Source organism: Equus caballus, chromosome 6, assembly GCF_041296265.1.
Source record: "Equus caballus isolate H_3958 breed thoroughbred chromosome 6, TB-T2T, whole genome shotgun sequence".
In the NCBI taxonomy this organism is placed as follows: Eukaryota; Metazoa; Chordata; class Mammalia; order Perissodactyla; family Equidae; genus Equus; species Equus caballus.
In genome coordinates, this window is record NC_091689.1 from 91,525,889 (window position 1) to 91,552,182 (window position 26,294).

The 26,294-nt window shown below is 38.9% G+C and overlaps 1 protein-coding gene across 3 annotated transcripts in view; it reads right to left on the reverse strand.

Moving 5' to 3' along the window:
- Positions 1 to 26,294, reverse strand: part of TAFA2 (TAFA chemokine like family member 2) — a 417,458-nt gene that overhangs the window by 124,179 nt on the left and 266,985 nt on the right. For all 3 annotated transcript variants that reach the window (XM_005611359.4, XM_070271829.1, XM_070271828.1), the window contains one exon: positions 2,651 to 2,757. In XM_005611359.4, the coding sequence (XP_005611416.1) occupies positions 2,651 to 2,756 (106 nt within the window). In that variant the 5' untranslated portion in view covers position 2,757. The remainder of the gene's footprint in view (positions 1 to 2,650; positions 2,758 to 26,294) is intronic.

The following is a 26,294-nucleotide window of genomic DNA, read 5'->3' on the forward strand; positions in this document are numbered from 1 at the left end:
ATCAGCAAGATCCATTTTATCAGCTGTGCAGATTAATCAAGTGGATAATTGTAATGTGGTAACATACACAGCAATCTGCACAGACTAATCCAGAAAAGAAGAGATATGACACAAATGATCAATACTCAGACAGAAAGAGGAGACGTAACTACAGATACGGCAGAGATTACAAAGACAGTAAGAAAATATCCTGGAAAACTGTATTAGTACTACCACTGTGGAAAACCATTTGGCACAATCTAGTAAGACAAGATATGCATGCCCTGTGATCCAGCAATTTTCCTCCTCAGAATGTGCTCGAGAGAAACTCTTGCACATGTGCACCAGGAGAGAAGTACAAGAATGTTCCTAGAAGCGTTGGTCATAATGACAAGAAAATAGAACTCCAAATGTTCACATACAAGAGAATAAACACATAAATTGCGGTGACTTCATACAATACAATATGGAACAACAGCAAAAAAAATGAATAAACTATAGCTACATACCATCAGCTATAACAAATGTCACAAATATATTCTTGGGCAAGATACCAAATTACAGAAAATACAGTATAATACTATTAGGTAAATTCAATAGCAATCAAAATTAAGCAATATTCTATTTGAAGATATATAACTATATGATGAAATATAAATAAAATATAAATAAATAAATATAAGCAAAGGATTTATAATCACAAAATTTAGAATAGTGATTATCTTGGATAAGGAGGCAGAGGAAGGAAATCAGAGTGGCAGACACAGCCAGTTTCAAGAGTATGAAAAATCGTACATTTCTCAGTTGAGTGGTGAGCACACTGATGTTCATTTTATGAACATGTCCTAAAGTACACGTATACATTAGACATTATTTTAAGTGTAAAATAGTTTAAACAAAAGAGGCATTTTGTATGGAAAACATAAAGGAAAAGAGGGGAGGAAGGGAAGAGGGAGAAGTGGAGAAATCTTTCCTAAAATCTACACCCGAAATATCAGTGGCAGGGTAGAAATGAAACAGCAAAACAATGGGGTTTTCTCAGACCATATGTAATCTGCTATTTTTCAAGAAGTATTTTCTTGGCCCAAAGGTAAGAAAAGATCTTAGTTTTGGAGTTAGCATAGACCATAACACAACTTAAAAATTCTTAAAAGTAGCTTTAAAAGTTGCATGCAATATTCACTGTGGGGCAGTCTTAAGTGATTCTCTTAGAGACGCCATCACTTGGCTTCGGAGATGAGAAAGCATCTTTATCATGAACCCTTGCTTCGCCAGGCTGATACCCACAGTCCTATGAATCTCCCCCACTTCTCTCAATTCTTCTCTTACAGGCTGGGAAGGGGCACTGGGGTGACCATCCATCTGGAGGGTACAGATGACGTGTCTTCTCTTGTTAAGCCCAAGGCAGGGCGCCTGGCCCTAGTGCTTTGCAACTCTTTTTAAAAGGTGATTATTTTACACTTCTTTGTCCTTAAATTGGGTTCATTGTTGCCAATTTGAAGGCACAGAAAATAATGTCCTCCTCAACAATGTTTTAATTTTACGCTAATAACAATTATTAAAGAGAATTTAAAGTTTGATTTGTGGATTAGTATGCTGTATCAATGAAAAGAAGAAAACTCTAAAATATACATATATATACACACACACAATGTGGGGCAAAAACAGGACTATTAAATACGAAAGACCTCTTCATAAAATTCATATTTCAAAATATAACTTTTTGGTTTTAAACACAGGGGAAAAGATTTTGTCTTATAGGCATCACTCCCTCACACCACATCTTTCCTCTCCCTGGTGGTAATGTTCCAAGTACTGCTCATTAAATGCACGTGTGTAACTAATTTAAGTGTTACAGAATTGAAGGCTTAAGTCCCTCTTCACCCAGAAGTAAAATAAGAAGGTAAGATGCCAGTCTAGACTCTACGGAGGAGTCAGAATTAAATTGTAAAATCATATTCCACAGAAGAATCTAAAATGACTCCTCAGGTTATGAATACTTGATTATGGTAGAGACAGTTCAGAAACAGCCTTATTTTAATTCATTTCGAAAAGGTAGTTATTCATTATACCGAGTTATGCTCAGGAAAGAGAACAGAAAGGGCTTAGTTTTGAGCTATCAAGCTTAACACTACGTATGAAACAAATATTCTCTCTCTGTTCCATGGCAGAGTTGAGCTTGCTAAATATCATTCTAGGGGTAGAGTCCATATGCTGGTCAAAGACGTATACCCTGGCATGGAGAAATATGATCCACAGAAAGCACTGAAGGGAAATTTGCATATATGCATATTATTAAGGTACATATCGTTAAAGGTGCTTTCATTACAAGGACGACTGCACTCTGAAACTCATCTTCACTACACGTCAACTCCACATTTTAACATCACTGTCTTGAAATGGAAATGACAAGGGAAAGGCAGAGCGGGGATCCCATACTCTTTGAACACCATTTGCAGAAGCGGCAATAATCCTGGAGACATTTAAATAATCATGCTCCCCCTATCAAAGCCATATTAAGGATAACTCTCTCAGCATTTTTACTTAAAGAGAATTGCCACTAGGGACCCATATCTAATAAAATTAACAGACCAGTGAAAACAGAAAACTATAGTCTGTTAGAGGGAGTCACCCTCCACAGGGAGCCGAGAGAGAAAACGGAAGAGCTTACCTTTATGATGGTTTGCACTGGAGACCACTTTCCCCCACAAGGTTACAATAAATATGATTATCAGAAGCTTTCCTTTTGTTGCTTTCTGTAAGTCTCTCTTACTCATCCTGCAAATAAAATATAATAAAAATCCTGAGTATGTGAAAGCATTGCTTTTCCATGATAATTGTGCTACACTTAAAGTTTTCCACGACACCTTAACACCCTAAAATTGCATTTCTTATATTTAAAATGCTGTTCGCTCATGTAAACCTGAACAGAAAAAATATAAAGTTTTCTGATCAAAGTACCTTGATATGATGTAAGAGATAAGACAGGCCCAACTCAGGCAGGCTTCATTCACTTAACAATAGCCTAAATCAATTGAGAAACATTACCATTTTTCTCTCCGTATAAATATAGATTTAACTTATTCACAAAATCCAAGGCACAAATGTTTGAATAATTTTTAAATAAGTGACTTATTTTACTTTTTTTTTGTTGAAGATTCCTTCTTCAATGCCAAGTCAAATGGTCAGGGTAAACAGTCTAGATAAAATATGTTACATGAATTCCTGCACAGAATAAAGTCACTCCAAATCTATTATTTCTAATATGCTTTTTACAAAAGTCACCTGATACAAGAGCTTCCTTACTGAACAACACTACTACTGGAGATACATCAGTATTTTAATATTGTTGAAACCCACTGTGCTCTACTTTATCAGAAGTAGGAGGAAAACGGAAAAGCAGAATGAAAAACAGCAAGTTCATGGGGCTGGCCCCGTGGCCGAGTGGTTAGTTTCGTGCGCTCCGCTGCAGGCGGCTCAGTGTTTCCTCAGTTTGAATCCTGGGCGCGGACATGGCACTGCTCATCAAACCACGCTGAGGCAGCGTCCCACATGCCACAACTAGAAGGACCCACAACGAAGAATATACAACTATGTACCGGGGGGCTTTGGGGAGAAAAAGGAAAAAAATAAAATCTTTAAAAAAAACCAAAAAAACAGCAAGTTCACATTTTCAAGTTGAGCACACAAAACTCAGGAAAGCAAAGAATTGTTATAATAAAATAATAGCTACCTATAACAAAAGTTCAACATCTACTTTCTCTAGCACTTTATACATTATTTCAACTGTTCTTCAGAACAAATTTGGGGTGTTGGTAGGTCTCTCCCCATTTCCCAGATGATGAAATTTGGAAATTTGCCTGAGGTTGTGTTTAATGATAGAGTAAAAATTCAAACCCAGAATTGTCTAATTCTAAAATCCTTACATTAACTACTACAGTACATTGCTAAAGAGCAAGCGAAATGAGTATACAACATCCACCTGCATGTACTTTTGAGGGAGATAAGCCATATGCCCATCACCCGGTGCCTTCTCCCATTCACATCCTTTCGTCATTCCATTCTTGTCTGACCCACAGGTTCTCGCCCTAGTGCAAGTTCATGAGGTCACTTCCTGACTTAGCCTGATTCCTCTTCCTCTTGAAGGCTCTAAGTTACTTTTTTCCTTACACCTTTACTTCCAGAACATTTCATCTCCAAAAACATGACTCAGAGGTAGCGACGATGACTGTCCGATTTTGAAGAGGAGTCTTTTACATGGATAAATGCGTGACAAAGTTAATTAATATATTATATATTTTAATATGGATAAATGTTAATATGTCTTGGCCCGGAGCAGCTGGGCACACTAATTCAGACGTTGAGGAGGCAGCACTGTATGATTAAGAACATGGACTCACTTCTGGGTCAGACTGTCTGGATTTGAGTCCAGACTCTACCGGCTTCTAATTCTGTGATCTTGTACAAGTTTCTGGCTCTCCCGTTTCAGGTTCTGCTTCTGTAATATGGGATGAGGAATGTGAAATGCCTGGCCCACTGGTTAGCATGTAGAGGGGCTCAATGACAATGAGATAAAGAACATCAGTCATTTGGACGTTACGTTGAGTCTTTCGGTGCATGAGAGGCTAGTCCCATTCATGAGATGATTGAAGGGATTTCAGTGGCACCAAAAGCTGCAATCCCTCCATGGACCTTAGTCTTGTCACGGGTCAAAATAATGTACAAAAGGGTAGGTATTTGACCTTTTAGATTGTTTGGTTTAAAATCTGGCTTCCTACCTACTGGTTATATGACTTTGGACAAATTACTTAATAACTCAGAGTATTTTCATTGTCAGTAAAATGAGGGTAATCATAATAACTACCAGGGTCAGCACCATGACATAGTGGTTGGATTTGAACCCTCTGCTTCAGTGGCCGGGGGTTCGCTGGTTCAGATCCTGGGTGTGGACCTACACACTGCTCATCAAGCCATGCTGTGGAGGCATCCCACATACAAAATAGAGGAAAAGTGGCACAGATGTTAGCTCAGGGACAATCTTCCTTAAGCAAAAAGGGGAGGATTGGCAGCAGATGTTAGCTCAGGGCCAATTTTCCTAACCAAAAAAATAAACAAACAATGAGAATAAGAATAACTACCTCATACTGTTGTTGATATGAAGACCAAATGAGACAGTCCATGTAAAGAGTTCAAAACTACGCATAGAAGATAATAAATGTTAACCTTTACTATGATCATTACTTGGTTAGACCAGCATTCCGCTAGGTGAATTCTGTGAGGCATCACTTCCACAGAATGTTAATACAATGTTAGTGAAAAACTTAGGGGGCAAGTATATTTGTAAAATACTTGGTTCAACAAATTTAACCAGATTCTTTTTAACAAGAGGCATTTTCCAGAAACCTTCCTCTATAGAGGAACACAGGATATTAATATCCTCAGGAAGCCACTTAGAGAAATAATCTAGTTTAATGTTTTCTCTCAGTAAACCAAATACCTGTTTTAAATCTTCCGTTCTATTGCCTTTATTTTCTCCCTGCACTTACTACTAGTTTTGTTATGAGATTCTACTTTTTCTCACATTTTTTCAACCATCCTGCCTCCCCTTCTACATCCAATCCCTGCAAACATACTGTACTGCATATCCTATAACAGAATGAACAGTTTAGCAAAATTCATCTGACAAGAAGAGCTGCTTAGCATAATTCTTGGTAATAGATTTCCCTTAGCAAATGGCCTCTGCTACAAGGTCAATGACCCATTGTATTTTCCATACCATTGTGCACCCACCAAATGAGATGACAGAGCTGACAGCTGGTCAAACTGATAGCTAAGACATATGGAAACAGAAACACCCACAAAGTCACCAGGCTGTCAAACCAAGAAAGGAAGGAGAATACAGGTCAACATTTCAAAGTCTGTAAAGACCCCTGCCTTCTCCCTCTCATACCATCCTCAGCGCCATCCAGCCAGTAACCGTCTTCTGTCCATATGACTTCCTGAATCTCTCTTAAATGTACACACTTATTTCCATCCCTATTGCAATACCACAGTTCAGACCACCAACATTTCTCACAGGCCAAAGCCTACTAACTAGACTTCCTGCCGCCAAGATTGCTGTCCCCTGGAACTGAAGGCAGAGTCTATGTCTGCCTTTTCATGACTATATTTGCAGTATTTAGTCCTCGGTAAGTGCCTGATGAATACCATTGACTGAATGTAATGCAGTCTGTATACTGTAGCCAAACATACAGCTATGACCTTAAGACACTCTTAGTATGATTAAAACCTTCACATGATTTCCCTGAACATTCAGCGAAAAAAAGGCCATAACCCTTAGCAGGGTATTAAAAGTTTGTATTAGCGTTAAAAAAACAACGACTTTGACTTTTTGTGTCCCTAATCTTGTTTTATGCCATCCCTCCCATCTCTCTCTCCACACACACTCACAGTCAATATTTTAACTCTGCTAAATCTCCTCAGTGGCTTCCAGCTAAATCTCACTTCCATGGCACCTGAAAGCTATCAGTCACCCACCCCATCCCCCACCCACTCTTCAAAACGCTAATTTCTAGTCCTTGGCCAGGGAGCAGTTTAGAATTCCTTCTATAGGGTTTGCTCAAGGCCACATTGAGCAATCCCTTCTTTGTGTGGACCGGCCACTCGCCACACTGTATTATAATTTTCCATTTACTTATCTCCAACCCTAACTCTCAGATAAGATTCCTAAGTATAGGGGCTGTGCTCCATACAGTTGAGAATATCTAAGGCCTAGCCCAAGATTCAGCTTACTAACTGGTAAATGAGTATCCAGGGTGGTGCTTTAGAGCCAAATGTATTGTGTAGTTGTCAATGTGAGGGGGAAGGGAGTATGCGTCATTACTTTAGGATGAAATCAGAAAAGGACAAACAGGAAGAAGAAAGTGAGAAAGGGGTGATGGAGGGGAGAAAAGAAAGGGCAAACTGGAAAAGGAGACAAAGAGGTGGAAGAAACCCAATCTGTAATGTGTTCTATTCTAACTGATTTTTAAGTAACAATCAAGTTTGAGCAAAATGAAGTGTAATGGAGTGATGGAGGATTTTCCACAAAGGGGCGATAATAAAGAAGAAAACCCAGGTGAAAAAAGCTGAATGATCCATTTCTTCTTGAGCTTGCATGAGAGCACGGGTGGAGGGGCACTCACTTATTCAATGTGCCAACCACCAGGTTTCAGTTTAGAAATTTCCACCACAGTCAAGGGCTGAACACACTTTCAGAATCGTCACACTCATCTGTAAAAGCAGCAAAATTTAAGTGAATTTTCTAACAGCAAAAGCAGAGGGAAGAAGAAACTGGAAACTGAAAGATAAATACACACAGAGGATAAGACCTGGAAATTGCTCCCCCGGCAGCAGCAGCAGCCTGCAAGGAGCACAAGTGAAACAGGATCATCGAGAAATGGTCACCTTGGCAGGCAGGATATTGAAGTGAAAAGTCGTCAAAGTAGAAGACTGACAATTAAATCTTCAGCCTGTCTCCCACTCTTCTCTTCCAGATTACAAATTTCAGCTATCTTCACTGAGATTGAGACTTTTGGATGATTTCGAAACCCTTCGCCTCCCTACTAATGTTAAAAGTGCATTTAATTGTAAATAAGCAAGAATTGAAAACTATTATGCTCCTAGAAAAATCATTTCCCCACAAAAACAGAAAGTAAGTTTAACAGGTTTAAAGAAGAGAAGATGGAAGGGGGAAAGGAGGGAGTCGCAGGTACAATGGAAATAAAAACTGGGGCCTAGAATCCAACCACCCAGCCTCCTCCGGAGCTTCCGGCACTTCCGCAGAAATGAAGGCTATATATCAGGCAAATTGTACACAAGTAGTCTTAGGACATTTCTCTACGTTGATCTAATATACATACTAACCCGGTGTTAACGAAGTACAATGGCATGGACTTTAACCACCAAATCTAGCGCAGGAGTCCACCCTAGAGGTAGACGCTCCGATGGATACGGCTAGTTCCTTTCCTCCTTATAGGGATCTGAACGATCTTTATAAAATGTAAGTCAAACACATTACTCCACCCACCCCTTGTTTAAAATCCCAGAATTTACCTACCCATGGAAATGAGAGTAAATCTGAATTTCTTACTGGAGAGAAGACTCAACATCATCTCCCCCTTGACCTCCCCAACCTCACTTCACATCCCTGTTTCCCTCCTTCCCTACACTTCAGCCACATTGGCCGTCCCCCTGTCCCTTGTGCCACGCTCATTCTAGACCTTACACCACACGTTTGCTCCGCCTTCAAGGCTCTCCCTCCTGTCTTTGCGTGGTGAGCTTCTTGTTAGGGTCACCTCCACAGAGAGCGCTCCTGGCCACCCTGCCTGGCTGCTCCTCCAGAGTCCAGGGAAACCCACCCCACAGTCCTCCTTGCTCCCAATAACCTGAAGCATTTTCTCCATTTATTACAATTTGAAATTATCTTATTCTCTTATTTATACATTAGTTCATTTTTTTCTTTCTCCCACTAAAATGTAATTTCCATGAGGACATATCCTATCTATTAATCACCACTCCAGTATATAGAACAATACCTACATCATAGACTATCAATATATGTCAATGAAAGAATGAGTGTATTGATTTTATAATCAGAAAAAGCAATGAATCCTTTTTTATGGAGAAGTTTTATTACTTCTTTTAATTTAAACAGTTAAATATTCAGCAGTTAGGAATGCCAAAGGCGAAAAGAGTGTACATATTGGTGGAGTGACACAGATGAAGTGAGGAGAGGAATGAGTGAGAGATGAGAAGATGCAAACAGACTAGATTACTCTTTGAAGAAACATGAAGAGAAGGGAAGTAAAGACAGAATGCTAGCTTGAGAGACTTGAAGGCGATGGGAAAGAGGCAGAAGGATGAGAGAAGCTAAAGATACCAAAGTGAAGGTAGACTATGAAGATTAGAGTTTTTGTAAACTTTTATGTTCTACAAGTATAAGTTATTATACAATATTATTATGTTATTATTATTATTACTTTTAATTTCCATATTTTATATAGAAACAAATGTGTCTCCCAAAACTAAATCAACTTTGTTTGCTGGTAGGTTATTGGAATAAATCCACTAAGTAGGACATCTAGAGCCACAAGTTTCACTTCATTGATAGTTTTATCCAATAAGAATGTCCAACGTGACCAGCATCTTATGATAAATACTATAACTGTATTTAGTATATCCAAGTTATTTAGTGAAATAGCAATTATCTTTGAGGTAGACGGTGATATCAATATTTAGGATGGATGGATGGATAGATAGGTAGGTAGGTAGGTAGGTAGATAGATAGATAAAGTAGATATAGATGTGTATTAAAGTGTAAGGGACTCACGTATGTATTTTGTATATATAAGAATAAATAGTAACAAATTTAAGAGATAATCACGTGACTCTTCCAATAATCGTACGTTGTGTGTTGTCTCAGCCAGAAGCTGAGGTGGATGATCCTAGTCATTTTTATTATTGCTCTTCATTTTGTTTTCATTTTACATCACATATCCAGTATCATCGCATTATAGTATTTCAAGCCACTCCTACCAAGTACATTATTTGAATTAGAATCTCCCTGTTGAACAACTAGAATCTGGACCTCCCATCTTGTAAATTATCATCAAAACTTCATGGAGTTGCATTTTTCATATGGCAGCCATATGATTAGCCCAATTAGCAGACATTTTCCTAGGTAACTTCAAAACAAAGACTTTGGAACCTAAATCAGTTTCTCAACTCTTTCTGAATTGAAACAATTGCTTTTAAAATCCTCATTTTTTTTTTGACACATCAGTGTTTCATGACAAATCTACCTTATGGATTCCATTCAGTTAAGAGGTCAACCGTGGAGATTTAATCAAGAAAACTCCATTGGTTTCTGAGGATTGCCTGGCAGCAAATATAAGCCTCAGTTAAGAATCACAATTACCTCCTTCCTTCACCCAAATTTTATACTTCCATTCATTTTCCCACAATACTGCAATTTTAGTGGGTACAAAAAACCTAGGAGTGCATTTGCTTTATGCCTAGCAATGTATAGCCAAAGTGTTGATTTTGTACAAATGCCTTTGCCATCTACGGAACATAATGATACAAGCTAGAAACGTATTATCATTTAAATGATTTCTCCTGAAACATACAATATTCTAGGACTCCAAGCTCTAATATCCAAAACAGACAAAAATGCTATGAGGCAAAATAAAGCAATCGTTGAAGATTCATGAGAGCACCAGAAAGACACCTGAAATGATGAGGGCTAGCCTAAACCACATGGCCATGCATCTAGTATTATACCTAAGCCACTTTCCCTCCTTTTCTGTCTATACAACGGGAACGTCATCTATTTTCCCAAACAGGAATGCTATTGTAATAAACAAGAAATCATGTGACAGGTTGAATTTAATAAAAGAAAGATGCATAATAAATCAGAGGTATTACTATCTCTTCAAAGGTCCTTCTCTCAGGGCATGGGCTGGTGAGTCAGAAATACCTGCCTGAGTGTGAGCCTCGTTCCAATGCACATTAGTTAAATGAATTTGTCAACTTTACTCAACAACTTTAAGTCTCAATGCCCACATATGGAATGCGTGAATACTATTATATATTGGTAGGATCGTCATAAGGAATAAATACAATGTATATAAAGCATCTAACACAAAGCCAGCACAGAGTAAACACTAGATCTGTAGCTATTATTATATATTATTAATAATATCTGGAACACAGCCTCCTGGCTAGAAATGAGTGGGAAATAAAAAGTCTTTGAGCAACAAATAAAAGAGCTCATGTGTTTTAATCACAGGCGAGAAATGAACCTACTTTTAGGAATTTATCCTCAGTCTACAGAATTAAAAGGTAAGAATATGAAGCAACAGGCTAAAGATGGAAGCAGGCTAATTAACAGAGTCTTCTGATGGCTCTGCAAAATGAATATCGATATTGGGATCTCAGAGAAGATCTATCAAATCTATAAATGTACAGAATTCTAGGATAATTAGATATAAGGACAAATACTCCTCAAATGCCTCTAGAAATACATAGAGCACAGCATGCTAACTGAAGTTATTAACATTAGTATGTATGTTTCTATAGTTTTAAATGTACCGACTTAAAATGTACTGGCTTGTTCAAAATATCATTGAATCCCCATGATAACTCTTTGAACTAAGCTCTGCATGTACTAATATTCTCAGATTACATAGAGACTCTGAAAGAATAATTTGAAGACAAATACTAAATGGCAGAGGAGAGTCTTGAATGTGGATCTTCTGCCCACTGGCTCAATCCTCATCACAACAATGGTTAAACAATGCTCCACATACTCTGTAATGAGTCCCAAAAGTGCATGGGGCATTTTCGACCGGTGCTCACTGGGACAAACTGAAATCAAGTCCTAGCTCTCAGTTATCTAGAAAATTATTAAAAGAAAATCACCTCATTGCCATGACATTGGATAAAGGAAATCCTATTGTATCCTGTTACTGTACCCTATGGCTACAAAATGATCAATCTTTAAGTGATGCACGTTTTACCATTTATACACACTGCGTGGTTTGTTGAAAGGTGAGTTAAAACTTTCAGAATTAAGTGTCCGATGTCTACCAGACACCAGTCTACTGAGAGTAGACCCAACTAAATTACTACACCAGAAGTGGCAACCTTAGTTAGGATTGTCAGATAAAATACAGGATGCCAATTTAAATTGGAATTTATCTTTTTCTTACAAGTTTATTGAGACATAACTGATATACAATATACTGCACATATTTAATGTATACAATTTGATGCATTTGAACATGCAAACACCTATGACACTATCACCATAATCAAGGTATACACATATCCATCACCTCCAAAAGTTTCCTTGTGTCCCTTTGCTGTGTGTATGTGTGAGATCTATTCTCTTAAGAAATTTGAAATAGACAACACCTTATTGTTAACTATATGCACTATGTTGTACCGCAGATCTCTAGAACTTATTCGTCTCCTATAATTGTAACTTTATACTCCTTGAACAACAACCCTCCATTTCCTCTTCCCGCTATCCCCTGGCAACCACCATTCTATTTTCTGCTTCTATAAATTTGACTATTTTAGATACTTCATATAACTGAAACTATGCAATATTTGTCCTTCTGTGACCGTCTTATTTCACTTAGCATAACGTCTTCCAGGTCCATTCATGTCACAAATGGCAGGATTTCCCTCTTTCTTAAGGATGAATAATATTCTATTGCATGCGTATAGCACATTTTCTTTATTCATTCATCTGTCGATGGACATCTGGGTGGTTTTCGTATCTTGACTATCATGAATAATGCTAGAATGAACATATCTCTTCAAGATCCTGATTTCAATTATTTTGAACACATACCCAGGAGTGGGATTCCTGGATTGTATGATAGTGCTATTTTTAATTTTTTGAGGGACCTCCATACTTTCTTCCATAGTGGTTGGACCATTTTACATTCCCACTAACAGTGCACAAAGATTCCAATTTCTCCACATCCTCATCAACACTTATGTTTTGGTTTTTTGATAATAGCCATCCTAAGAGGTGTGAGGTGAGATTTCATTGCGGTTTTGATTTGCACTTCCCTGATAATTAGAGATGAGCACGTTTTCATATACCTGTTGGCCACTTGTATTTCTTCTTTCAAAAAAATGTCTATTCAGGTCCTCTGCCCATTTTTCACTCCTTTTGTGTGTGTGTGCTGTTGGGTTATAGAAGTTCCTTATATATTTTGGAAATTAATCTCTTATCAGATTTATCTGCAATTCACATTTAACTGGATGTCCTACAATTTTAATTGCCAAATCTGCTAACTCTACTCTAGTTTTCAACAGTAATATTTTAAGCAAGAAACTAACATTGACTTCTATATGCTAGCATGCTTGTCTAAAGAAAAAGAAGCTGAGAATTTCACAGAGGATGGTAGAGACTAAAATATTGAAATCTTCACTTGTGTTTTGATTGACTATTTTCTGCACACATACCCAAGAAGGAATGGCTAGAAACTACTTCTTCAATTTGGCTGCAGTTCTGCTGGCCAATTGACATGAACTTGAATTGTTTATTCTAGTTAAAACTGCAGCAAATTTAGTCTAATGTGGCAATTAAGAGCATGAGATTTGAAGTCAGATATGTAGTGTTGAGATTCAGCTATGTACCAGCTGTTAGAGACCTGTTATTTCATTTCCCAAAGCATCGGTTTCTTCTTCTATAATATGTGGATAATAACGATACCTGCCTCAAAGAGCTGTTGGGATGGTAAATGAGTTAATTTATATAAGGTACTAAACACAGATCCTGACACATAGTAAGCAATCTATAAATGCTAGCTATGATACAGTAGTCGTTTAAAATTCTCCTGCGATTAACTTCTTCATTCAATAAGGAATAACCAGTTAACTGCTCTCCACATCTGTCTCATAAACACCACAAGGCATCAAGAAGACAGTACTAAACACACACCCTTCATTCTTATGTGCCCTGTTGAGGCATTTTACTCCTTTCCCAGAAGCTCTAGATAGTTTGAGGATAGTTTATCCATCAGATTTAAATTTCATATCTCTTTGCACTTCATAAAATTAAATTACATTCTTTCCCTGCATTTCTGCTTTGTATTCAGTGCCCCTAACCTTTAGCATTTGTTTACTGATTTTTTAAAAATTATTTACTATCATTTCCAGGACCTAAATCTGTTCTTCCCAAAGAAAAGAATAAACCCAAGGCAGTATGATTATAGAGTATGATCAAAGTGAGATTTCATACTGAACCGCTTGTAACAAGCAAAATACAACGTCAAACAATAAGCCATAAGCAAATTTGAATGTAACCGAGCTAAACTTTAAAATGTAATAAAGTTATTTACTTGGAAACAAACCTAGCTTAGACAGTTTAATAGAAAATGTATGTGCATCACCAAATGATGGGACATTGATGATGTTTATAAAGGAGAGGGCTGGATAACTGAAATGCAGACAACACAAAACCTTATCTTATATTCAATCTCCTCTCCTATAAAAACTTCAGGCAAAAACGTCAACAACTGAAAAAAATTTGGATTTACCCCCTCCCACCCTCTCACAGCAATGACTATGCTATGTCATAATATGGCTGGAAATAGGAGGCAGGAGACAGGCAGTATGCAGACAGCCCACAAAGCATCCACTCCTGAACGGCATGGCCATGGCTACACTTCATAACTGCCGGGTGAAGTATCACCAAACACAAGAGGAAAGAAAACTTCCAATCACATGTACCCTTTTATTGGTGGCTAAATCGCAAACCTAGCATTTGACTCTGTGATTATGCATGGTAAAAACAGAGCCAGCTCTGCATGCAACGTCTAAGGTCCATGTACAGAGTTCATAACAAGATATTTTTTCTTTTTTTAATAAAACTTTTATAGTTATTAAAGCAAATAGTTTACTGTCATGAAATCACCTCTAACTATTTGTCTCCTCTATTACCACTGGGACTAGTTAAATACTTTTATTCCTTTTACTCTAGTGTGCCTGTTCTCTTGGGAAATGAGGCCACAGAAGAAATCCACTCCACACCAGCTCCTTCTCCTTCATGCTAGCAAAGGAGCAAAAGAAAAAGCAAGAATGATTAAAAGAATTAATCTTTTAAGCATTCTTTGTTAGGATAAAATTTGTGGTCCAAGAAGGACATGTATTCTCACTGTGGCTACGGCTATGAGTATGAGGGATCCTTCTCTCTGTGAATTCAGTGATCCCGTAAGACCAATATGTTATCAAACACTAGCTAGTTAACAGCATACATTTAGGAGACAAAGACAACTTTACTAATAAACGATTGCCACACAGACCCTCCCCTCAACACAGAACCTTCTCAGAGGTAAGTGAACTGAAAGGCTGAAGTTGTATATCTGAAGGCTCCCCTCATATAACCATCCCCCAAAAGGCACCAACATTAACAAATTCAACCTTACCATCAAATATTATAAAAGCAAATAAACCATGAGAAAGACAGTGACAGCTACATGCTGAAAGGCATGCCATTCTACATCCTCAAAAGAAACCAATAAAAAGAGATTCGAGAACAAGCTACTTAATCAAGTTCACTAGAGTCCGCACTTTGCTAAGAATAATAGTTTAAGCAAGATTTTTGGACAACCGTGTATACCAGCATTAAACTCCAAGCACAACAACTTCACAATACACAATCAAAGAGACAGTGACGCTGGGGCACATGCATTTTTATAACTATACTTTATACACACTCCTTGTGTGTGTTCGATATTTGTACATAACTTCATACATCCTAATGAGCTGCTTTTGAGGGAAGAGGGAACATTATCAGATTTTAATATAGCAAAGTACTATACTCAGCTTTCAGTTAATAGCTTAAGGAAGAGAGAATTCAACTGATTAAGAATGAAAGCAGCAACCTCTATGGGCTATACACCTCAGTCCACAGGAAGCCTCTGGAATAGATTGCTTTCTGGCTTGCCCCTTTTACAACAAGATTACAGCTCCTTTTTAAACCTCACTTTTTTTATCCTTCCCAATATCTGGGACTTCCATTTCTGAATAAAATCAATCACATTATATACACTAACCCTACCTTCTCTTTGCCGTCAGCTGTTTCTTTCCACTCCTCACATTTTCCTTATGGATGAACCTGGTTTCCTCAGTCACAGAGCAGAGACGTTCCAACAGTAAGCAATCACCGCAAAGCAGCAGTTGAGCAGTTAAATGTGCAATGTTGGGAAATTTTCCCAACGGTGAGATTTATTAGATTGTGAAATCATGTCCCAAGGTGGTAGTGGAAGGCTATTACCTGAATCTATTTTAGAAAAATGCTCCAAAAACATCCGAGTAGAGGAAAGTCCTACATGTGGGGCGTAGGTAGGACTGGTCCAAACCATAGCCATTATCATTTCATACTTGCTGAAAACCTCCTGACCTTATTTCCTGCCAATTTATACCCTCTTGCCTCATTGTTGAGAACAAGGATTCAAGACACATCAGTCAGAAGATTACATAAAATGACTGTGTCAGATAATACTACAGTTTTGTGACAATTTAGCCAGTAATCCCTGTGTTAACACTCTTCTTGCCATCTACAACGGATAATAAGGTGCGTTGTAAAGTATTCTACCAGTTAGACTTATTACCAAATCACGTTAAAGTAGGCAATATTCTCAATGGATAAACATGGTCGTGTGTATATACAGTGGCATATTATTCAGCCTTAAAAAGGAATGAAATTCTAATACATGCTACAGGGATGAACCTTGAAAACATGCTACGTGGAATAAGTCAGACACAATAGTAAAAATATTCCACTTACATTAGATACCTAGAATAGGCAAATTCATAGACAGAAAATAGACTAGAGGTTACCAGGAGCTGAGGGGTGGGAGAAATGAAGAGCTGTTGTTTAATGGGTGTAGAGTTTCTGTTTGAGATGATGAAAAAGTTCTGAAAATGAATAGTAGTTGTGATTACACAATATTGTGAATGTACTTTTCCACTGAACTGTACACTTGAAATGGTTGAAATGATAAATTTTATATATGCATTTTATGATAAAAATAAAGAAAAAAGTAGTATATCATAATGGGACATATTGGGAACAGCCCTGCTCATCAGCTCTGTCATATAACCTATATGTATTTTCTTCATGGTACTTTATTTGAAATTACAAGGTTGATCTCTTTGTTTCCTTGTTTACTGCCCCTCCGTGCCCCTACTAGAACCTAGTGCAAGAACCCAGGCTCTCTATTCCACGACTTTATCCCCAGCACTTATTATAATGCTTCTTGTCACAGAGTCAATGCAAAACAAATATTTGTGGAATAAATGAATTAATAAATGGAAGAAGCACTACATATGTCCTTTTAATTTTGAGTTTGGTTATACTATGTGATCATGCACTTTTTCTTATGTCTGATAACATTTAATGCCTCCATCCCTTGTAGGCAGGATACTTTCAACTGTGATACTTATATGTAAGTCCTGTCTCTGTAACCAGATTCCAAGTTCCTTGAGAAACCAGATGCTATAGCTCTGCTTCTTCATAAAGTAGCTTACCGTTGCATAGCGCCATATGGTGTACTAAGAACTTTCACACCCATGATCATATCTGATACGCATGACCAAGAGGCTGGCAGATATAATTAGCCCCCTTGCAAAGATGAGGAGACAAGCTCAGAGAAGTTAACTGACTTGTTTAAGATCAAAGTAAGTGGTAGAGCCAGAACTCAAAACCAGGTTGTCTAGCTCCAGATACAAAATTCTTTCCATTAAAAGTTTGATAATGAAAACAATGATGCTAACGCCATATTTTTCATACTTTAAAATAGAACACTTTAAAATAATTCATACTATATTTCTTTTCTGGGCTTATAAAAAAAGATACCTTGACTATGGATTTTTTTAAATGCTTAAAAAGAGGCAAATTATATATGTCTGGAAATAAATTTAGTAACTATTTGCCGATATCATATTAAAGGGACAAATGAAGGGAGGGAGGAGGAGAGAAGGAGGGGGAAAGAGAGAGACAGAGGGAGAAAGAGGAAAAGGGAGGGAAGGAGAGAGAGAAAAACAGAGAAAGAGATAATAGAGAGAGAGAAAAAGAAAAATGAGAGAGAGAGAAAGGAAGAGGGAAGAAAGGAAGGAAGGAGGAAGAGGAGGGAGGGAGGAAGGAAGAGAAGAAGGTAGGAAGGTAGGTAGGCAGGAAGGAAGGATGGACGGAAGGAAGCTGTTTATAGATCTATGATGGGGCCAATAGGAGAAGTCCGGTAAGTCAGTGAAAGAGGGCTCGATCTTACCCTCCAATTCACCTTCAGAAACCCTTCAGCTCCAGCCCCTTGATGAAAAATGGAAATATCAGCTTTGCTCTACCATACTCTCTCATTTCTCACAAAAATCCAAAAATCCAGAATCATATCTGAAATCTCTCAATTAAATGTTCTCAATTAATACAACTTTTAAGAACATTCAGCATGCCAAATACAGCCTGTGGGCAGCCAGTGTGCGGCATCTGACCTAAGCCATCATTTTTCTGGGTAAGTTTTAGAATAGACAGCGCTTTCTAGTCACAGGCTGTGTAAACTCTGACTTGAATCAGAAAAAAACAAAGGAAGAAAGGAGGATAAAAAGACAAAAATTGTCTTAAATAAATTAGTTATTTTCTCTGTGCTTCTTATTTACCCCAATTGAAAATTGTGCCTAGATTTACCGGTTTCAAATGAGTGCTTTTATACCAAATGACTGTGCTTCTAGGAGTATTTAGGGTCCTCAGATTTGAAGATGTTTAGTAGACAAATGCAGCTTAAAACTCAGTTTGCCTTCCGTGGAAGAATCCAGAGCCTGCAAGGACAAGGTCCGACCCTATATTTTCGCAGAGGCACATAAAGATTATAACTGGGAACAAAAGAAAGAAAAGGACCGACTGAAAAGCAGAGGTCTTGAGCTAGAAGGAGCAATCACAGCATCTGCACTTTGGTGTTGGGTGGAAAACACTGGAGCAAAACAATAAAGCATAACGTATAAAAATACCAAAGGAGTCCGCTGGTTCTTTACAACTGGTAGCAGCAAAAACTGCAGAGTACCAAAGAATATTTAGACTTTGGTAAAAATCTGAAGCCTTAAATAAGCTTATGGTTCAGACAAGCCAAAAAGTAAGAGGCAAAGAAAGTAACTGCAGAATAAAATGGCTGTAGTTCATCCTTCTCCTAGTGTGAGGCTCAAAGACAATTCAGAGGTGTCTCAAAATCATTCTTTCACCAAACCCAGTAACTTTGCTTCCCTGGTGGCACCATGTTTCAGATGCCAAAGTCACTTCAATTTATCACATATAACTTTCCAGAAAGCACTTTAAAGGGGGTCTAATATGATGGCCTTGGCCAACATCCTCTTCTATTTTTATATCCTGTATGGACTCCATGAAAACAGAGGGAACACAGGACTGGCAGTGAGAACACTTGAATTCAAGTCTTGGTCACCTGCTACTGCCTAGGGAGATGATTTCTACAGTCATTTAATCTCTTGGAGCCTCAGCTGATTTTTTTGTAAAACGAAGGTCATAATACTAGTCTTAAGTACCTCACAGGGTTGTTGTGATGATCAAAAGAGACACCCTATATGAAAGTGTCTTACAAGTTTTAATCCTAATAATATCTTATCTAAAGAGCCCAAGCTTCATCACTGAATGAAAACTATAGCCTCACCCATCATTCAACAATTATTACTGAACATCTACTGTTACTCTAAATACTGGTGATGTCGCTGCGAAAATGACAGGCAAGATGCCCGCACACGGGGAGCCTACATTCTGATTAAACTTGTATGTTCTTATTTTAAGATTTGACGATCGCATAGTAAACAAAATAATTCATCTTTCAGCTAATAAATGGATTATAAATAAGCTTGTGATAATCTATTGCTTGTTTTCCATTAGTTTTCATAAAGAAAAGAATATAATAGCATATCTTAATTAAATTCAGACAGATACTTAGCCTGAAATCACATAGTCAAAGTACTGTTTACTATACATGCGTCATCGGTACATAATTGTTAAACAGCACAGATACACTTGCTGTCAGGCAAACTTAAGGGAGATGCAGCTGCTTACTCAAAGTTTGGCTTGGGGAAATCCCATGTATTCATCCAAAACAGCTATTGTTCAGCGCTTATTTCACACAAGGCCCTATGGTGGACATTGTTAAATGATACCAAGATCAGCAAGCCCCAGTTCGTTCCTTCCTTTGAAGGACTCATAACAGAGGAATGAAGTAAGATTTGTCAGATCGTGTAAGTAAGAGAATGACTCATGGAGTACTAAATAAAGGATTGCAGTGGCTTAGAGAGACAGACCAAATCTAGGGAGTCAAATGTACCTTCACAAGATTTTGACAAATAGACAAAGTGCCAGACCAGTAGGCAAAATTCTGAGATAGATTCTAGTCATGACTTCACCGAAGTCCGGATACACGAACAAAAGCAAATCGTTTCAGCCCAGTTTTCCTATCTATAAGGTAAAAAAAAAACAAAACGTTACCAACCTTCTGGCCTTCTCAAATGCTTTTGAAAGAAACTCAAGATAGAACAAACAGATTTACCTGAATATCAGTTACTCCACAATTTCGGCAGTTGCATTAGATGATATATGTGAGCACTCTCGCTACTTCTGACACTAAGAACGTCTTCCATAAGTGTTAAGCCTGGGTCTGAAGTACGAAATAATCGAACTAAACTTTGAAGTATGGGTAAGATTTTAATAAGCAGAGATGATGAGAAAGGCATGCCAGTCAAGGGAACAGTCTGGGGAAAGACATGGAGCGAGGGACACGCAGGAGTGGAAAGGCAGGCAGTCTCGTTTGCTTCACCCTCAAGTCTACGGGACGGAGTAAGAAGAGCTAAGTCTGGAGCAGTGTATTTCAAGAATAAGAAAACTGAGGCTCAGAGAGGTGAAGTGAGTTGCCCAATAGGGTCACATCCATACATGATAGCTTTAGGACCCATATCCAGGTCCTCTGACTACAAATTCCTGTTCCTTCCTCCATAGCATCCTGCAGCAATATGAGTGGACACATTATGCACCCGAAGAACAGTGAGGAGGAGCTCTTGGCTTTCGCATTAGTTGCCATTTTGCACAAAGGAAGGAGGAGGACATAACGTCAGGGCTCAGGGGGGCATTTTTCCTTTATTCCTCTTCTTTAGTTCCATGCCTTCCTCACTGAGAATCGTATAAAAATCATCAAGTTCACAGAACTTGACACCATCTGCTGACAACACACTGCGCAAACATCAAATGTAGATGATAATACTATTAAGAGTTGGTCTGCTTGGAGATGTTACCCAATTTGTGAATTATCTGGGGAGTATGTGTCCTCCACCTCAGTTCACCTTTGCTGTCTAGCTGATTCTGGATTAACTCCTTCCATCTTAAGGTATGAAGGATAAAAATGGACCACTCTATTAAAATGTATTTAAGAAGGTAATTGTATACCAGAAAACTACATAATGGTCCCTAACGGTAAATAGCAATAATTTTGGACTGGCGTCACTCCTCTCCTCCACCCATGCCAGTGAGTTGACCTTTGATGTTGTGCCATGTCTAAATAGGCTTAACTCCCACCTTCTCACAAAGGATAACACTATTGATATAAACGATTCTTCTCTCCCTTCAGAGTGTTTACTCCTGTGTAAGGCAGGCAGTATGTCTAAGGATACTGTCTTCACTCCAACTCAAGCACCAATCAGAAAGGACGAATGCACCTAAATCTGGAAATAACCCTCATAGTTCTGAGAAATAATTGGTTACTGTTTTACAAAGGATAGGGGTAAGGCCTCCCTTTGATAAAGGAGAAAGCATTTTTTCCAAAGCCAGAACCTGTGTCCCCCTCCTTCAGGCTCAGACCTCCCTCCAGTAGTTAGGATGAGCCCTGGCAGCTGGAATAGAAATTTAAGGAGATCTGGCCTGGTACCATGGGCCTCACATCACAGTTGTCAGTCTGGCTCTCTTCTGGTGCCCCCATTCTGGGAACTGAGCTCCTGTCATTTTCCCAGGCCTGACTCCTTCTCTCAGGCACCTGCACAAGACCTTGCTTTGTTCTTGCCACCTGCCTGGAGTGCTGTCCCTGAAACTCAGGGCTAGTTTTTGCTACCTCCTGACAGTCTTCCCTCACACTGACTGCCCACCTCTCCTGCCCTCCAAAACAGTGCTCTGGATTTATGTTTTTCTTGCCTCATTGCCTAGATACCATGCTTCGCTGGGCCTGATCCCATCATCAGGCCCTCATAGCAGAAAGGTCTATTCTGGGTCCCAACTGTCCCCATCTGTGTCAACCTGCTGGTATTGACCACTCGGGGCTCAGAGTCTAATTGAAAGAGATGTACATAAAAAAACATCGGTTCTTGACTCTTGTTGGTTGATATTGTTAGCTCTTACGGGCATTTAAAATATCAAAGGATAAGACAGTTTGGTTCATGAATTGGTATGCTATTGGGCATTATTCAGCTACAATTATGACCACCTTATTTGACACTGACAGTGTAATGGCAGCACTGAATAGTGGGGAGGTAACTCAGGACCAACATGTCCTGGTTTCAAACCTTAGCTTTGACATTTGCAAACTTTGGGCCACAGGACAAAATTAACAAATGCCTCAATTTCTTCAACTAGGAAATGGGGGGAAATGCTGGTGCCTTTCTCAAAGACTTGTGAGGATTAAACATGTTAACACACATGAAGTGTGCAGTAGCGTCTCACTCATAATAAATACTCAACAAGTAGATATGCATTATCTGGGTGGGCTGCCATATCTAACAAATAACTAGAAGAGTCATAGAGAAGATAAAATAGAAAAATCAGTGCCATGTTGAAATCAGCCATTAACTCTTCCAAGAAGACTTCTCTGACCCTCCGCAGAACAAGCTGAATTCGATCTTATACATTGGTAACCATTTAACACTAGGTCTCACACCACCTGCGTGAAAGTCCTTTATCTGTTAAATGTAGAAAATAATAGGGTTAGCCTTACTGTTAAATTAATTAAGACATATAAAGCACTTAGAATGGTGCCAGACATATATAAAATATCTAAGTGTTAGCTAATTTCTGTTCTTAGTGTAGCCCACACAACAGTCAGGGAGATGAAATGATGAAACCAGAATGCCCCTAAGCGATTCAAGCCAGGAGGTGTCCATGTTTCTGACTAATGGGCAGTTTTTCATTAGCTCCAGCCCCAATCAGGCCTCTTCCCACCAAAAGTAAATTCAAATCTTAATTGCAGCCCAAAGAGGAACATACCACATGGAAAAGATCACTCAGTTCAGAAGGAAGCAATCATAGCCACATCCTCCTACAAACAGTGAAAGCAGGCAAAGTGAGCAGAGCAGGTACATGTAACAACTCATATTTTGCAAGGCTTTTAAAGGATGCAGTCTTTCTTAGAAATTCAGTGAGAGACTGCACTTTAAAAGACCAAGTGGATAAAAAGACTCAGAATAAAAATTAGGGGCCCCAAGCAAGAATGCAACAATCCAACACACGCTGGTATGAGGCAAGGACACTGTAGACACAAGGAGGATCAAAGAACCTAAAGGAAGGGAATCTCAGAGCAGACTGAGGTGTGGATATTCCAGGTTCTTAGTGACTTGTCCTAGAAATGAACACCCGAGTTCCACTCTACACTGTTTGAGTTGCACGTAAACATGCTGTGTTAGTCACATAGCAAATTCTAGAGTATATTTCTTATTCCAAAATGTAGATTCGGTTATGTTCAACCAAAGCTCCTCTGATCCTCCCCCACCAATAGAAGTTAAACTCCCCTGGGGTCATCAGAGGCTGCACAGCAGAGGTGTCTACAGCACGGAGGCCTTGGCTGCTAACTGCCTGTGTGACCTTGCAGTCATTTCATCCCACTCTCCATTCGTCTCCTTGTCTGCCAAGTGGAGCTAATGTTGGAATCCACCTAATAGAAGCACATGATGATTAAATTAGCTAACATAAATGAGACACTTAGGATGGCCCATGACCCATAGAAAACATATATACATTCTGTTGTCCCACAGGTACCCAGTTAAAGGATGTCACCATTTGTTGCTTACGAATATCTAGACTAACTGGACCTCACTGAGTATTCCAATCCATACTCTGGGGACCAGAGGGGGCAAAAGCAGATAAATAACACCTCTCTTAGAATGTTCTGTTCTGCCTCGTGGGCTCAGTCCCCACAACGAGGCTTAACAGTTTCATTTCTCTTGAATTTATTTTACATTACAATCTCAGTTACTAAGAATGAGCCGCTTGAGAATTTGAATGGTTCCTGTGATCTCTGAGTACCTTACATTTAACATAGTGCCAGGCACAAACCAGGGTCTCAAAAATAAATGACAAGGGCCGGCTGGTGGCATAGCAGTAAAGTTTGTGCACTCCGCTTCCTCCGCCCAGGGTTTGGTGGTTCAGATCCTGGGCATGGACCTACCCACCACTTATCCAGCCAGGCTGTGGCAGGCGTCCCACATATAAAATAGACGAAGATGGGCACAGATGTTAGCTCAGGGCTAATCTTTCTCAAAAAAATAAAAAATAAATGACGAATGATCAACAAACGAACATCAAATAAGAAAAAATTCTTCTAAATCCAGGACAACTTGCTAAAATCAGCAGACTTTTAAACTTACTAACAAAAGAAAGTTATCATTTTAATGTTCTTTTAATAGTTTACAGCTAAAAGCACCAGCAGCGCTTTTTAAAGTGACTTGTGTAAACCATTATGTTGGAAATCTTGAAATGTTTTAGAGGAATATTACCACCACTTCCCTCTTCCACTTACTGACTTTTTAAATATTTTTGTCTGCCTGACACATTCTGAGAAGCGTGTGTGTTCTTTATGCACCAGACTGCCTAAACATGGAAAAATTATCTACTTCCCCATCAATCATGGATTTTTTTCATTACCAAATGAGAGTTCTAAAGGCCCACAATGACTAGGATAAATCACTCCATTTCTTTTACTCTATTAAAGTAGATATTTTATGTTCCACTACCACAAGATCCAAGTTGAACATCAGAAATAGCCTGTGAGTGGAGGACTCTCATTTTAAAATGGCACCACAATTTATCTGATTTCTTACTGTACCATGAGCATTACATTATTCATTAGAAGCATTTGTTTTTTAAGCAGCTGTTATGAACCTCATGCTGAGCGTAGGCTTCCCAGTGCAAGGTGGCGATTGTGAGGGATATCTTCCAGAGATAAGGTCACTTTGTGGAATTCCCACCCATGTGACCCCAGTGTTTTTGCATAAATATAAGTTCACTCTATGACATTCCTGTCATGTTTGCTCAGCAAGCAAGTAATTTGCCACTCTCATTACTCCAGGTACCAGGGACCTTGTGGAAAATCAATCTTCTCTCTGCTTCATACATCACAGCTTCCCCTAGACGTCCAGTGCATTCTGACTGTGAAATGAAGCTGCGAGATAAAGACACAAGTCTGTTTCAGCAACTGCATTGTCCAAAGGGGCTAATGAACGCTACAGCTTGCTGGGAAACCCCATCTTGGGGCAGGGACAATGTCTATATACAAAGCAAAAACGCTGTTTTGTGCAAAGCATTTCCCATACCAGAGGAAGGATGGTCTTAAGGGTGCAACAAACAAGTAGCTCCAGGGGGTTTTGTTCACAGTTTTTCAGAAATATTAATCTACCATCTCTTCGGGTCACACATCATTTTCTCCATCTCTTGACAGGCTGAAATTTGACTTTGAAAGACAATCTGTGGCAGGATCCTGACTGACTCTCATATGTCAGCCTTCTCCCCAGGGACAGAGCCAGCTCATACGAACAGATGAAACCATTTTCAATGCTTTCATTGGTGCTGATGGCTAGGGTTTTTTCACCAACATATCTGACTCAACATCATAGCCTAAGTGCCAACGGGGAAAAAAACAGTGGAAATATTTTCATGCCATACCTATCTTCAAATCCAAGGAAGGATAATAAGCTGGAATTTTTATGATATGTTGTGGCACAAATCTATTTTAGAAAATCACTAATTCAAATGTCAACAAATAGTTATTGAGTACCTACTATGTTCTATTCTGGGAGCTGTAGATAAATTAATTAACAAAAGAAAGAAGGTCCCTCTCATGGAATTTATGTTCCAGGAGAGAGAAAATAAATGAATACCTAAATACACCAATGTGACCATTTCAAGTATTGATCAGTGCTGGGGGAAAAAAAAGAGTCATGTGACAGTACTGGAGGGGTGGATGTTATAAAGCAACATTAGATAGGAGTGAGGAAGATACTAGTCAAAGGAATCAGCCATGAGAAAAAAAGAAGGGAAAGTGTATTCTGGGGGGGCGGGGAGGGAAAAAAATAGAGAAGTAGTGAGATAGAGAGAAGGCAGTGTGGCTGGAGGTGGTAAGCATGAGTCAGAAGAGTGGAGGTGGCAAGAGCCAGACCCTGGAGGCCGTGTTGGGTATGATAAAGAATTTGGGTTTATTCAGAGTGCAATAAGAAGCCACTGGAAAGTGCACGGAGAGGGAGCTTTGAAACAACAGGGCAAATGGCATGATCTCATTGACATTTTTTGAAGATTATTTTAGAAAGTGTTTTTGCACGGATAAAGAGTTGTGTAGGGGGCAGATATAATAGAAGCAGGAGGAACAGTTAGGAAGCCGGGGCCGTAGTCCAGGCAAGTTATCACGAGCGCTTACCTGCCAAGGTTTCAGTGAAGACAAAGAGAAGTGCACACACTTGTGATATGTTTTGGACTTATATACCTTGGGACT